Source organism: Ambystoma mexicanum, chromosome 8 (assembly GCF_040938575.1).
Source record: "Ambystoma mexicanum isolate Mex_15411 chromosome 8, UKY_AmexF1_1, whole genome shotgun sequence".
In the NCBI taxonomy this organism is placed as follows: Eukaryota; Metazoa; Chordata; class Amphibia; order Caudata; family Ambystomatidae; genus Ambystoma; species Ambystoma mexicanum.
In genome coordinates, this window is record NC_090929.1 from 1474395710 (window position 1) to 1474412095 (window position 16386).

The window sequence follows — 16386 nt, forward strand, 5'->3', positions numbered from 1 at the left end:
GACGACCACCATAGGAGGTCCGTCCTCATAAAAAGGTGGAACCAATAACATTTTGGAATCTGGATCCACCGCTTGAAGCCCAGAGTTCAGAAGAGCCATCTGCGTCCGCCTCAACTTGAGGCGAGGAAGAGCCAGTACTCACGACGCCATGAGGCCCAGAAGCCTCTGGAACCACCATGCCGACATACTCTCAGACTGCAAAAACACCTAACACGTGGCCAACAGATCCGCCATTCTGTCCCCAGTCAGGTATACTCTGCAATTGATAGTGTTCCAGCAAAATCCCAGGAAAATCAAGACAGTCATCGAGGATTTCCGCCAGTTCACGGACACCCCAAGGTGGAACAGGAGCTGGAGAAGACACTGGAGATTGCTCGAGGCTGTCACTGGACAAGGACTGCGCAGCAGCCAATCATCCAAATACGGATACACATGGATACCCTGTAGTCGAAGAAAAGCTGCGATGAACGGCATCTTCGTAAAGACACGCGGTGCAGAGCTGAGACCAAACGGGAGCACACAAAACTGGAAATTTCCCCTCCCCCCCCCATGGAAAACCATACGTATTTCCGATGCAGGCTCCAAATGAGGATATGCATATACGCATCCTGAAGGTCCACCATGCTGAGCCAATCGCCCTTCTGTAAAGAGGACTTTATCTGACCGGGTGTGATCATCTTGAATTTTTCTAGGGGAAGAGAAAGGTTGAACTGGGAAAGGTCTAGGATGGTGCGCAGGCCAACCTGGTTGGGTTTGGGCACTGAATAGATGGGAGTAGAAGCCCTCCCCTAGTTCCCCTAGGGGAACGGGTTCCACCGCCTTGAGATCCAGAAACTTCTGAACTTCGGCTCTGAGGGAGGGCGTCCCCGACTGCTGGAAGGGAGGATTGATAGGTGGGGTAGGGAGAAGGGTCAGGCAGAAGCCCGCCCCAGCAACGGACAAGACCCACCCGTCCTCAGTGATGGTCTGCCACGGCTCCCAGTGAGACACAATGCGCCCTCCCACCGGGGTCTCGTGCGAGCTCCGAAAACCCTAATTTAGCAGGCTTCTCAGAGGTGAGACCCCCAGATCCTGAGGAGGTGGTAGAGGACCAAGAGAAAAAACGCTTTTCCCGCTGGAGGATCGACTCTCTGCGTCTTTCAGTCTAGAAATCCCTGAAAACCAGAAGACGACCGAGGCTGCGAGGGCGTTCTCTCAGCCCTAAAAGGTGGCTTCACCAGAACGGACAAAGACTTGGTCGTCTGAATGCTGTCCTTAGTTTGTGTCAGCTCTACATCCATTGACGAATGGAACAGTTCTTTGCTGTCAAAAGGCAGGTCCAGAACTTTATACTGGACCTCCTTGAAAAACTTTGTGGCAGGAAGCTAAGCCTGACGAGAGGTGTCCACGCCAAGCATGAGGCCCTCGAGCCGAGGTGTCGACATGATGCGCTGCAGTCTCAAGCATATCCTGCGCCAGGACTCTGCCATCCGACAAATCAGCCTTCAAGTCGTCCAGCTTGTCCGCAGGAATGAACTCCTCAAACTCAGACAGACCTTTCCACATTTTCATATTCGCCCCCGCTAAAATGAGCTTTGCAATTGCATCAGGCGAACGCAGGGCCGAATTAGCAAACATCTTCCTCCCCAAAGAGTCAAGCAACTTATCCTCTTTGGCCAAAACCTGAGCCGCTGCAGTGGACGACGCTGAAGCTGTTCTGGATTGAAGAATGGCAGCCGCCACCACTGTGGAGGAAGGGAGCGGGCAAGACGCTAAGGCTAACTCCTCCGAAATATGAAGCGTATAACTAGCGTCAATCTTTTTGTTAACGTGCAGTCCAGAGTATGGCTTTTCCCAGACCTTACGGACCTCGGCCAAAATGTCCTTTTGGAAGAACAAGCCGGTACGCTCCTGAGGAGACAAGGTGAACTCCCCATAAAGCATGCTTTCTTGCGGAGGGGGTGCCTCAGGTACTGGAACATCCAGGAGAACCATCATGCCCAGTACCCGGTCATGAAACGCCCTATCTGAGCGGGGCCGGTCATCGCCATCCTGATCACCTTGCATGTCATCTAATGCGTCCGGATTGACCTGCATCACGTCTGGCTCCCACGAAGACTTGGCTATTGGAGACAAGGGTGGCGGGGGCGGATGTTAGGCAGTAACCTGTGCAGTTCCCTTTGGGAACACTGCAAAAGATTTAGGACTACAGGTGTTAGCAGTAAACCCACTTGGTAGCAGTCTGTACCACCCAGATTTACCTGGTAGCTGTGGCTGAGCAGTCAGACTTCCCTCAAGAAGAGTTAGGCAGTATGCAAAGTATACACAATAGGCACTCAGACACAATAGCACAAGCAAACACTGACCAGAGCTTTGGTATCAAAGTATATAATTATTTATTTTAAAAAACACACTGTTTGAAACACTCCAGCACTCTTATTTGTAAAACACTCTAAACATAGTTACTATTATGATATATACAACCCTTATTCCTTATCAGACAAGTCTTAGTTAACACCACTTATTTCCAGACAGAGGTGAGCGCTTAACTATGATGGCACTCCAATAAGTTCATGAAAAAGGGAGGGAAAGAAACAGAATATGTAAAGAAACACCACTCTAAGATTTAGGAACACTTTTAGCAAGGTAGAAGAGCAAAGGTCACTGGTGAGCCAAAGTCCATAGGCTAGGCCCACTCTTAGAGAGAGCAGAGCACAAATGCGCCCAAGATCACACAGTTACACTAGGCTTTGAAAGTCTTGCAGAGAGTTCGAAAAGAGTTGAGAGGCTCAGAAAAGTTTAGCCAGGGTGTCCCAGGCTAACCCAGGTTTGAAAGCCAGGGGCTAAATCTACCCCGTACAGTCGGTGGCAAGGGAAGCCAGGCGGAACACGGTACCTTAAGTGGGAAGGATCCTCCAGCGGTGGCAGTTGTTCTTGGCAGCGGGTGCAAGTCTCGGCGTCGTCCAGAGGAAGAGAAGATCTCGACTTGGAGGAAAGATGAAGGTCGTTGCACTGCCAGGGAAGAAACCAGACGCAGAGTTTTCCGGTTAAAGGTATCACCCTTTATTTCGCGGTCATGGTAAAACGTGGTATTCCGGTTGCCGGGGTGCTTGGCACAGGCAAGGCGGCCACGAGATGCGTCGGGAAGGCGAAAAGACGGTGAAACTGGTTATCCCCACCAGTCAAAGGAAGAAGACTCTCCGGCGGGAGATCTCCTCTGTCGTTGGGAAAAGTGGTGAGACGGTCCAGCAGGGCTCCACCGGTGGTGTAGTCGTGGCAGGTCGGCTCAGCTTCTCCCTCGTCGGATTCTTAGGTCCTGTGGCGACTTCTGAAGTTCCAGTCCCCAAAGCCCTGCTTTTATGCAGAAAACCCCCATTCACTCAGCCTAGCTGTCACTCAAACATGCTAAGTGGTGAGCCGGCCGGCTCACCACTTGGGCCAATCAGGACGGAGTGCGACTTGAGTTGCCTAGGCAACTCAGTCCAGGGTGCCTAAATCCCCCCTCCACAGTACCCCAGACAGAGTGGCACCACTTTGGAGGGCCTCTGTGGAGAAGCCCGCCAAAAAGTGGAACAAAGGGCTCGACTTGGGTTGGAGTCACAGAAGAGAACACAAACACCATTTTAGAACAGAGTTTTGCCAAAAAATACCAACCGGAGAATTAATAATAATTAAATAAACCGGCGGTATGTTCAAGGCTATCGTAATTAAATAAATAAAGATAGTAGCCGCGAACAATGGGAAAATCCCATAGAGAAATATTTGCGGTTGAATATAAAAAGTAGTATCCACTGCCACCAGCCAAAACTCGATCAGAGGGGACGGAGACGTGCCCCCTCGACTAACGGACCCCGGGGCAATCGAATTGCCCCGGCCAGTACTTCCACAATATGATGGTTTGTACTGGTTCTGTTCAGAATTCAAGACTAGTAAAGTCAATGGTGACTTTACATGCCCTGGGAGACAGTCCCAGGGTATGGAGTCTATACTGGGGGGTCACTATGACACCCCTGTGTTACTGCACTGAGGGTGCTGTGTAACATCACAAAAACACATGAAGCCCTATGGAGTGAAAGACCCCATAGCCCATTAAACACATCTAGAGTCAAAGGAACACTCTCAAATCATGTCCAAGAGTGAGGGTAAAAGAGTCTCACTCTTGGCAGGAGAAAAAAATAAACCCCAAAAATCCAGCAAAGCTGCTGGGGGACTCACTAGGTTAGGAATTTCAGCCTAAGCAGAGAATTCTCCCTAACAGCGGAAGGGCTGGAGGTGGGCCAAATGGAAGAAGTGAGACAACTGCCGGAACAACCGGTGCTGCGGCGGGAACCATCGGCACAGAAGTCGGCACTGGAGGGTAGATCGCCTTAAAAAGACCTCTGAAATATTCCTTCATGTGGTCGGAGTGCATAAGCTTCTGAAATATTCCAAAAAAGGCATCCTCCGCCGAAGCTTTAGACACTGGCAGGCGGAGGCCTCCCATGAGAGGAGTAGCTCCAGGGCCACAAGGAAGAGGGCTGCCAAGAGGGGCCCTCACCAGCCAGGTTGACGTAGATCAATGGCGCAGACGCCGCAGGGAGTGAGACCGAGTGCTGTAATGGCATCCGAGCGTTCCAGTCAAACTGGACAAAACGGTGCACAAGGAAAACTAGGTTCACCCGAAAAAATGCTCCCAGCGCGGTTGGCATAGGTGTACGGGAAGAGTCCAAAATGCCCACCGTAGTTCGTGCGGGAACGGGAGCCATTTTGTCAATGCCTGAGGAGAACTGTCACATGTGTGAGTGAGGCAAGGGTCTCCACAGACGGGTCAGGGGTCTTGACTTTAGCCTTGACACAAGGAACCTCGGCAGAGCCGGTACTGTGTGGCCTAGGAGGTTTCTGAGACATACTATTAATTACGGTCCGCGACCTCACTCTGTGCCCCCTCGACAGAACCGGTATCACCTCTAGCGCAGGAACGATGAGGAACCCACCTCACCAACAAGACCTTAACAGGCCTATCAGTTCTGTTGGTCACCTTAGCCTCTGAGAGGAACCTCGGACCGGAGTCCGGTAACCGCACCCACGCGAGGGGTCTCGAACCTCGGTTCGATACAGAAAACCTCAATCGAGGTCTAGGGGCGTGCCCCGGTGTCTGTATGGGAAGCTCCAGACAAGGAGACCTTGAAGAAAGCTCCGGTACCCACCGCCTCAGTAGAACTGGGGCGTTGAATAGCCCCCACAGGAGGGGCCTCGGATTGCAATCCAGTGTGAGCAGGCCCTCAGAGAAAACACTGGTACTTTTCTTAGGCCTGGAAGGCACCTCATGGGAAACCCCGGTAACAGCTTTTGAAGCCCCTCCTGGACCAGGAAGGAGTCCCCCCCCAATCGGTGTGCCCTAAAAGCTAAACAACTTAGTGGGCGTCTCTTCTTCTCGTCGATGAAACTCTGAAAATGCGGAGGAGGAACGTGCTGAAACAAATCCTCCCACCGCTCCAGACAACGTTGAAGTGCCCGGACCGAAACAGAGTCGCAGTAGAATCATGAGTACAACCAGTGATCCGGACCCAAAAACTAACCAAAGAGAATGGGGATCCGCCCGAGCGAAGCGTCGTTCGCAGGAAGAAGGAAAATCTAACCGAAACAACAGACTGACTACATGCGACCGCTAAACCAGAGCAGGAGAGAAGGACATGGAAGGAAAAAATCTTCCAAAGATACAAGTGCGTCCAGTCCCGAAAGTGCGGAGAAAAGGACGGATGGGCGATGCGCTGGGCAGAGCTAAGGAGGGTGGGGTTACGGCCACGTGCAGTACCCCGCGTCCCGCATAAAAAGAGGACACATTTTTGAAAAATGCGATGCTATTTACAAAGTGCTCCGGTCCTGTCCCACAGGACAGAGGAATGTCCCATAAGTATGGAGGAAAGGGGACGGGATGTAGGAGTAAGGCGATTACGACAGACTAATATTTCTTTGTTGAAAATCTAAAATGATCATCAGAAAAGGCATTGAATCACTGCACTTCTCTTGACTTGGGGCTTCTCCCCACATCTCTCTGGCTGCGCTTTCATAAAAGATGCCCCATTTACAAGTACTTCCCTGCTCTCCTACTTAGTCATGGTAGAATGTGGTCTCTGTTCCTGACAAATGTTAAGGAAATTAGCTTTCTGGAAATCTTGCATTTTTTATTTGTTAGTTTGTAACGCACCAAAGCCCGTAGGCATCAAGGCGCGGAGAAACAAAACTTGATTAGTGTAGCAATGTGGTCCAGCAAGGAAGCAAGACAGGCTAAGTTAACAGAAACGTTTGTTTCTCATAGCTTTTTTAAAAGCAGATAGATTTATCTCACATCGCAAGTCTATGGGCAACTTATTCCAAGCTATTGCCGGTTTGACTGGGTAAGCGCTTTCTTTACCCCCTCACACGACATGCTCTTGGTCTTTGTAGGCGCATCGTGTTTTTAGACCTGGTATTTCTGACTGAGGTTTGTACAGAAATACATGTTTTAAGATAGCTAGGTGCATCAGAACATTAATTTTGAACTCCATTCTAGCTTCCACAGGAAGCCATTGTAGGGGCTCTGTGTTGTGCGATGTGCTTGTGTTTGGCCACACCCCTTACCGTCCGCACGGCATCGTTCTGCAAGATCTGTAATCTCTTGATACATGGTTTACTTGCGCAGCCTAGTAGCACATTGCAATAATATAATCTTGACACTACCAGGGCTCTTACCTATGTGGTACAGTTGGCTGTTGAAACAGTTTTATTTGGCAAATTAGTCTAAAATAATAGTGGATGTTCCTTGTCACAATTGCGACATGAGCATCAGCTTTAAGTGTTGGCTCAATGGTAACCCCCAGTGTTTTGACTGTTGACTGTGTGGATTACATGCGGGTCAATGTACCATTTTTCATAATCCACTCCAAGTTTATTTCTAGCTTTGTCAGAGCCAAAAATAAGGAGTTGTCTTTTGGCCATTTAAACAAAGTCTGTTCCCGTCATCCAGATATAGATTTTTTGGTAAGTAGACATGATCAATTCCATTTCCTTTTCGTAGTCTACACTTAGTATAAATAAAAGCTGAGTATCGTCAGCGTAGTTCATGAAGTACAGTTCCAAGGACTCAAGTAGGTCACATTAGGATCTTCAAAATACATTAAAAAGAGCGGGTGACAAGCAGGCTCCTTGCGGAACACTGCAGGTGATCTGTTTAGATTCGGGGAAATCATTTTGCCAAGTCATTTTGGATTTCCTGTTACTCAGGAACAATCGTAACCATTTATCAGAATTAGAGGAGCAGTTTCCACTTTCCTCAATACATTCTAGGAATTTGGAGTGGTCGACAAGGTGCAACGCTGCAGAGAGATCTAAAAGCATCAGCAAGCCGGCTATGCCATCGTCCGCTATGTGTAACATTTCTGTTTGCAGGTCCAACTAAAGGTCAGGTCATCTAAAGCCGGACTGATGGTGATTAAGAATGTTATATCTCTCGATGTATTGTTGGAATTGAATGGCAGCAATCTTGTCGACTATCTTTAATAAAAAGGGAGCATTAGTGATTGGCCTATAATTAGAGAATACTGTAGGGTCAAGGTTAGATTTCTTTAGCAACGTGGTGAGCGCCACATTTTTCGGTGAGTCTGGCACTTCATTGCATAAATTATTTTATAAAATGAGTTAAAAACGTTGCAAAGGTGTCCAGATGGTGTAAAACTATTTTGGAAGATAAAATGTGCATTTGGCAGGTGGTAGGGCGCATATTCTTTAAAATATTCACACAAAAAAAAAACATAGTAATAGGTTCTTCGGAAAGAAATGGAGATCTGATTGGGAGCAGGGATTTTACGTGTTTCAGACATGTGGAAATATCATCCACTATATCAGGCAGATCCCCAGGCTGCACTGGATGCTTGGCTGTTGATGCGCTTGCATTTGGCCACATTGCCAGAGGATTTTTGATTTTTGTCACTGGGGGGGTGGGGGGTCACATGATAATGCCCTAACTAATGAGATGTTGTAGTCTCCGTAGTGACTATTGCCACTAACAAGGTGGAGGAGATTGGTGCAATGGTCCTACAAGCATGAATGTTTTATTGCTAACAAAAAAAGTCAGCAAGGTCCTCAATGTGCCACAAGTGGGTTCCCTCTGCATCAGAGGTTGCATCTTTTGAATGTTTTATGGCCCCAGACAACTATACGAGGAAGGGCAGGCCATTCCTGCATCACCAGCAAGAGAAATGCCATAACGCTCAACAGGATGCTATTTTTTAGATTTATTTTAAAATATTTCAACCATCCTACATTGCGCCAGCATATACTCAGATTTACAGGGATTGCCTGTACATATTTTCTCTCTAATGGGGGTACGTTCCTCACAGCGGATAAGAGACTTTCTGTGCAAGCTTGAAAGCGGAGAACTCCTTATAGGATACATTCTTTAGTAACTTGTTCTGGGAAGGAATCCAAAAGTCTATCTCAAGCATTTATGTATACTTTGAAGCCTGCAGGGGAAAGGGCGCGGGGTGTTGGCGGCCCGCTGGGGTGTTGGCGGCCCCGCCGGGGCCTGATCTGCTGGACTGGACTTTGAGGTGAGCCATATACTACCATATACTGCTGTGAGCCCTCAGTGTTGGGGGTGTGGTGAGCCATCTTCCCGCCCCTGGAAACCCCCCAGATTTGGCAACGTTTTGTAACCTTGGAGTGGACCCTTAAGGTCCCCTAGTATATAAGTCACAGGATGGTGGGCCCACTACGGAGCACAACTTCAGGAGTCCCAGAAGGAGATATTTCTTCCCCTCTCTCCCCTCATCACCTATCGCAATCCTCGCTTCTTTCAAAACTCCATGCCCCCCCAGTCCCAGTGGCTCATCGTAAGCCCATTATAGGAAGATGATCGAGTAGGAGGTCCCCGTGTATGATCTCGGGGGTCGCGCAGGGCAACGACCCACAGAATGGGACCCTTTGTGGAAAGGGAGAGACTATGGCCACTGTTTGCAAAGAAAAGAGTGTCAAAGAACGAGCTCTCCATATTTCTAGTTTGTTCACAGGTCCGTCTGGGACTTGTGGTACTGGGCTGATTCCTCTCGCAACAATCAGTTTGACCAGCCCCTCTTTGGAAGGTTCTGCACACCCTGCCAACTTGCTTACTCCCGGTGGGGGTTTTAATAGTGAGGCCACCACTGACTTTTTGAACAAACTGTCAACCGGGTGTGAGGATCTCATCGGGCATCTCAAAGTTGATTGGAGGTTCTGTTACGTTGGCTCAATCCTCTGTTTTACCCTGTGCTCCCCTTTTGGAATTGGAATTGGCCCCCACTCACCCACACCTGGGCCTAGACCCAGGCCCCGACACCCAAATCCTGCATTCGACACTGGGCCTTCCTGAGGTCCACCCATCCCCGCCCCCTGCGCATGTGACATTGGATGCTGTAGACGTGGGCATGGTTGGTCTGGGCCTGGACATGAGATGTGCCCAGCTGTCCACCCAGCAATGGGAGTCATTTTTTGCCCGGTGTTAGCCTACCCCCTCATATGAACCCCTGCTGGGCCTCTAATGCTACTACTAAAGGAGAATATTGTCCATCACTCTCACCCTCCTTAGCTCTCACCAATTCGCCATGTTGCACCTGTCATTTCTTGCTCTCATAGCTGTCTGAGGTCAAAAATCTCTTACTTGTCCTGATTAAGGGGGTGTTGGGTGGCAAGGGGGAAGGAGGAATGGGGAGGGGAGGAATGTGCTCATCAGGGGGCGGGCCTGATCCTGGTATGATCAAGGGAATCAACCCCTTGCTTCCCGAACTTCCCCATGTCTCTGTGAATAGGTCTACCCCTTTTTTCAAGAGTGGACCAGAGGCGATCATTCTCCCAGTACTATCTGAACGAGGGGAGACCATTGGGATTACAGGGTCTTTAAATGCAGGGGCTGAACTTTCAGCAATGACAAACCCCATGCGGAGAGCTCAGGGAAACTTGCGCCCAATGGGGAGGGAGGCTGGTACCATAATCCCTGGTCTATGTAGGCCTCTGTTTGGGTTCCAGCCTCGCGAAGATGGCAGCACCTCTAGGGTGTTTCTCCATGGTGTCCCAAAATTGACCTATACAAGAGAACCAAGGGACAGCCTCCATAATAAATGTCTTCACTGGCTGCGGGCAGTGGGGGAATGCGGGTTCATCTCCAGGGGCTCTTTGCTGGAATGTACCAGATTGTCCAATCCCATAGCATCTACGGACACTGTTAGGAGGGATACCCACATGGCAAGGGCTGTCTTAGAAAAATGCAATGTCCCTGAGGGGTCAAGGAAAAGTGACATCGCAGTTAGTGCATTTTCCATCACTACCCCTGTGTGTCACATCGGGGTTGCCCCTAGCAACAGTCCCCTTTCAGGGGCAAACCTGACTGCATTGAGACCGAGGCGCTACGGGAATTGGCAGGGTTCGGGGGCTGGTGAGAAACAATTTCTGGCTCAGAAGTTCTGTTTGGGGGCTTCTAGGAAGGGGGCAGCAAATTATAACGCCCTGCGGTTTATCGTTTGTTGTGGACCTGTAATTATGTATTTGAATTGTATTTTTAGCTTTATAACTGTATTGTTAGGATGTACTTTAATGGCCTTTTTCGGCCGAATAAAGTTGTTTGACTAACTGACTATACTTTAAAAAAGACTTTCAATTGGTATACACTTTGTACAGAGGTTCAGAAAATCTAAATGTCTAACAGAAACACGTTCACTATTGCATGCAGCTGAGAAGATGTATTATATCTCCATTTCAATGAAGACTAGATTTTGCAAGATAATCAGAGAGGGTATGAATAAAAAGATAATACATCAGACACATGTTGATAGAATCAGAGGTCACTAGAGAAGGCCACTGAAATGAAGCAACATCTATTTTGTTTACAGAGGGCCCAATATAACGTGTGCCTTTCACAAAGTGCATTATGGGTGCAATGAAGATCAACTGGACTCCAACTTAAAGTGCCAGAGCGCTACTTCTCTGAGCACTCCTGCATTCTATTTTTTTACTTTTGGATTTTAAAAAGCATTCTGAGGTCAGCCTCAAAAAGTAAGTCATTTTAATAGCATTAATCCAGTAAGTTTCTTGCTGGAGAAGGTTACAAAATAGCAAAACGGATCCAGTAATCTCATACTGATGGATTTCCATCATCGCTATTTGAGGTGTCACTAAATTGGTCTTCAACATATTCAACAGACCCAGTACTACACTTTCACAGGGTTAAGAAGCCGAGTCTTCAGTCTGTAACCTTTCTTTTGTAGAGAATATTCTAACTCAAGCATTTTTCAACCTAATTTATGAGACATCGCAGGGATGGACAAAGTATAGAGTTATGTACAGATTATGCAAGGTCTCCACAATGTGACTGCCCAGGTGAGCCAAAAATGTACAGTCACCAGAGATGGGAAGCTATTACAGACATCAACTTCTTTAATCTGGTATCGACGATGGATAAAATTAAACTTTGTTTTTTGCGAGTAGGCTTTATGCAGAAAGAGTTCTGTAGGGTGACTGCAACAAAGCAGGATGCAAGGTACTGTTAGCACCTAAGAAAACGACTAGTAAAATTTACCAAAAAAAGGGTGCCGTCTTAAATTATGGTATAGGTTGCCACCTGGCACTTCTCTTCATCCACAAATATCCAGTGCATCTGTCAGGAGTGTTAGGCAAGGATTGATGTAGTAACCCTGTGGGAGACTACACAACCCTGGTCCTCTTGATATTAGGTAACCCACCTATTGGTATAGGTCTGTACTACACAAGTTGGTAGTGTGACTGAGCACCCAGACCTATCTCAAGAGGGGTAAAATGTGAGCTGTGGAGCTGTAGCAATGAAATCACCAATACAAGTAGCCAAGTAAAACTTACACTCAAGGTTTATGTAATAATTAATTTAACTATAGTTTTTAAATAAGCATTCTTTAAAAAGGGCAATGTATGTAGCAATCAATATATACTTCAAAATACTTGTTTAGAATGCACACAAAGATAGTAGATGCTCTTTAAAGATGCTTCTTACACACTTCCTACGCCCTGAGGTGACTTCACTAACTAGGACAGTAATTGCATTTATAAATCACAAGTACACTTTGTAAATTCTGAGGTTTGTAGAAGGGAAAGGTTAAAAAGGAAGGAAAAAGGTTAAACAGGTTCTCAGAGCATGCGAGCACTTTAAATCTTCCAATGAAGTCTAGATAAAAACCTTTCCCAGCAATATTAGTTTAAAACCAATGCATCACCTACGAGGGACAGTAAATACCAAAGTCAAATGGAACAGAAGAGTCTGTAGGGAGACAGGACAGCCAAAGTCAATTGAAGCAAGGTCTATGGAGCTGAGGCACTTCTTTGATAGTAAAAGTCTTGCACAAAGTTAGAGAGTTTGCTGAAGAAAAATCACTGTAGGGTCACAGGCTGTTACACTTGTGAAGGGTAGAGCTGAAATCAACTCTAGTAAATCAGCTACTCCAAGTCTCAACTGAGAAGAGCAAGCTACAGACAATGAGGTAAGTACCCCAAGTCAGAAAAGTACCTTTGGTTACAAGAGGGTCCAGCTGGCTTCTGCCAGGTTGCAGCGATGCAGATCTGGTGTTCCTGGGCCAGCGTCGGCGGTCTAGGGGCTCTTTTCGGATCAGTGGCACTTCACGGTTTCATCGCTCGGTAAATAGAACCACTGTGGATCTTGGACACCGGTTGGGCTTCCTGCACTCTGGTGAGGCGACTCTAGCTCTGGTCGTCCTGCTTCCGTAGGGTCCAGAGCAGCTTCCTGGAGCTTTTGGTCAGCTTACAGACATTGCACTTGACTACGGATTCCTCGACCCCTGGTACTCGGTTCCTGCAGCAGCAAGGTACAGCCAGTTGGGGAAGGTCTTTGAGTGGAACTTGTCTCAGGGTTAGTTGGTCCCACTAAACCAATGGAAGAAGTCGTCCCTTACGGAGCTTCTCTTGTTGATTAGAAAAAGGAGTTTCAGCACAGCAGCAGGGTTTCACCGGGCAGTTCAACGGTCCAGGAGGATGCAGCAAGCTTCGCTCACAGTTTTATTCGGGTTGTTCTTCCAAGTGGTCGACTGTCACCAATCCCAAAACCCTAGTCTTTTAAGCAGGTTTCTCCCATTCATACACAGCTTAGCTGTCACTCGCAACAGCAAGGTGGCTGTCCTGGAAGGACAGCTAGCCACCCAATCAGGACTGGGTACATTCAGGTTTCCCTAGAGACGAAGGGCAGGGGAGTTTTGGGCACCTCACTTCCTGCCCTTCCAGACACACTGGAGACAGAGGCGGGTTTCAGTGCTGAAGCCAGCCAAAGGCAAAACGAACAAAGGGCTCAAATCTGGTTTGGAGCGCAGAGTAAAACTCAAGAAAGACCTCACAAACAGAAAATGGTGAGAAAAAATAAAATAAAAAGACTGGGTCATTTTTGACAAAATGGTCACCCATGGGTGCTATACTGCAGCTGAGGATCCAGCCTGTGGTAGAAAAGCATAATGGTAGGAAAATTAAACCACTGCCACCAGCCATTTAAATTAGCGAGGGTAACAAAAAATGTTACACAAGTATGTAGGAAAAGGGACTACTAAGTGACCGCCCCCAGCACTCCACATCCAATGGTGTGTGCTGGACCTACAAAGAGAAAAGGTAAGTAAAGTCAATTTCACTTTACTATTCTTGGGAACAGTAGTTCTCACAAGAAATGGCATTTAAACCTTATGAGAAATCTAAAGGATTGCTCTGCGACACTGCACTCAAGGTGCTGTGCACCACCATACAAAAAGTAGATGCCTATGGAGTCTGTCAGACTCCAAAATCAAAGGAAACACATAATCCAAATCAGGTCAAAACACGAGAGAGAAAGGGTTCACTCACTCCAGGGTAAAAATTGCAAAGTCTTAAAGTCCAGCAAAAGAGCTGGGGGTCTTTAAGGTTTAAGGGAATTGGCACATAACTGAGAATAATCCCTAGCAAGAAGGTGCATGAGCCTACGGTTCTTGGAGGACGATTGAGTAAACGCAATCATAAGCAATACTAAAGGTTTAGTCAGTATTTTACATTACATTTCAGGCTACAGATCCACTACGAAACCAAGACCATCATCTAAATAGTATTCCTGAGCATTTACAATGCTAGTGGAATCAAACTCAAATACCTAAGAAAGTGAACGATGTCAGAGTTTCAGTGCACACCTTTACACTATGCCAACTCTTCCCTTGGGAGCAAAGAACATTTTGTTTGGCCTCCTTATTAGCACAGACAACTGGCTACTTTAATTGGCCATTTTGACTGCATATGTGCCTATTTTTCTGTGCAAGAGTCAAGCCAAATGGTGGCAATTCTATAAAAATGACATAACAGTTATACAAATGCACTTAAACTCATACAGAAAATGCATGACAAAGGTTAGGGAGTACCATGCAATTCAGATTCACTTAAAAACGATTGATACTAACGTCCATCAATGATCATTTTAATTATTTGTTGATTATATAGTACAAACACACAATTCAGTTTAAATGCTGCTGTTAATGTGCGTGATTTAATAGTCTTACCTTCTTAAATTTCTTTTCTTGTTTGCCTCTGGACGACAGCGACTCTGTTTCAGTATAAGGAGGAGGTGGTGGTGGAAAATCATCATCGTTTCTCCTTGCACCAGAACGTGATGTTGAGTTGCTTGCGGTTTCCGCTGCATCCCGATTTCCTGCCTTCTGTTGCTTTTTACGCAAGACATCTTCAAGGAAGTGATCATCATAGTCGCCATGATTATTTCGGGAGCGATCTAAATCTCTTAAATCATCTCTACTTCGACTTCTCCTTCCTCCATAGTAATCAGTGCGTGACTCGGGAGAATAGTCTCGGGGTCGTCTGTAATCATAATTATTTTCCTCATCAGAGTAACGTCTCCCTCTATTCTGCCCATTGAACCGCTGATCTCTGGGTTGATCATAATTCCGACGGTCAAGATTATCCAGATTATCCATAGAGTGAGCACGTGGACGCCTTTCATAGTTACCTTCACCGCGGTAGCGATCTTGTGCATAATCTTGTCTGAGAGGCTGGGTACGACGAGTTTCAATGCTTAAAAGACTTTCTTCTTCTACGTCCCGGATAGGCGTCATTGCTTGGTTTCGGAGGCGACCTAGGCCATTTCTTAAAGCATTCCTCTGATCTTCCTCGTGCAAAGAGCTAATCTCGCTCATGGCAGTTGCTGCAGAAGCAAAGAACATTTTATTAAATTAAGTAGCCATATGACATGGGCAAATCCTTTCTTGTCTTAACAAGAATCAGTTGGAATGCCATGAATAATCACTAGCTATTCACTCTTTGTTGTATGCATAATTGAACATATCTTGCAAATCATTGACCGTTTACATTCTTCATAGTTGAGCCAGTTTCTAGTATACCCAGTTAGCATAAGATTGCTAGATTCCAAAATGCTAATGCTAATTTAACCCATTACTGCCTGGACAGAACACTCTCAGTAAAACATACCATCTGCTCCCATTACCAGAAAGGATGAGGCATTTGTTCCGAATGGCAGTCTAAAGTCTGGGCAGATAGCAAAGCTACAGCTCTAATGGATACTTCAGTTAAGGTTCTGGCCCACTGCAGTGTGTGCCACAGACTTGAATGCTGGTCAGGTTGTGCTGATCTCCCATGCACAGGCCGCCCAGGTGCACTGCAAGTCAACAGCAGGTAGAGGTTGGGGTCTACGACAGTACTTCTTGCTGGGAACATTTTTCTGGTACATGACGTGGCATAGCATCAGTGTCTGCAGAGCGTCTTCAGATTCTTATTGCAATAAGTCTGAAATCTGGTGGTCATTTAATCTATATTGCCATCCATCATAATCGTTCTATCCAGAAAACTCCTTTTCACATTTGGTTTTATTTTTCAGAGGATCATTAATGCTTCAAAAGAAAACAACTGGAAAACCGCTGCTAACTCCCCCTCCTCCTACGCCGCCACCACCACCACTCCCCCCACCCCCCACTCCATCCCCCTTTCCCTTGATACAGCGTATTCCTCAAAGGTTCAGGTTCCAAGGCCCTTGTCCAATTTACAGTCCACTTTTAGCCCCCCCCCCGTTACACCCGCCTCCATTACTCCAAAGTCACCCCCTGAACCGCACCGACACTCCTCCATTCCCCCTACCCCCAATTTCTTCCCCTCCACACCTTGACCCCTTCCCTGGAGAGTTCAACCTCATTCTATCCCGTCTGCGGATCTGAATTCACATATCTGACAATTAAGGGGTACCACTCCATCTCCATCGGCCCTGACCCTCAGTGGATCCCCGCAGTGATTCTCTCCATTGTGTAAATGCTCTTGGCCACATTGGATCACTCACTCCTTGGTGTGTGTTCGTTTTTCCATTTGGTGGCAATGCATGCCCTGGTGGCCAGCAATAAGGATGCCGCCATTTTT

The 16386-nt window shown here is 47.1% G+C and overlaps 1 protein-coding gene across 3 annotated transcripts in view; it reads right to left on the reverse strand.

The window, feature by feature from the left end:
- LSR (lipolysis stimulated lipoprotein receptor) overlaps positions 1-16386 on the reverse strand; it is a 624987-nt gene that overhangs the window by 42251 nt on the left and 566350 nt on the right. For all 3 annotated transcript variants that reach the window (XM_069611646.1, XM_069611644.1, XM_069611645.1), the window contains one exon: positions 14511-15166. In XM_069611646.1, the coding sequence (XP_069467747.1) occupies positions 14511-15166 (656 nt within the window). The remainder of the gene's footprint in view (positions 1-14510; positions 15167-16386) is intronic.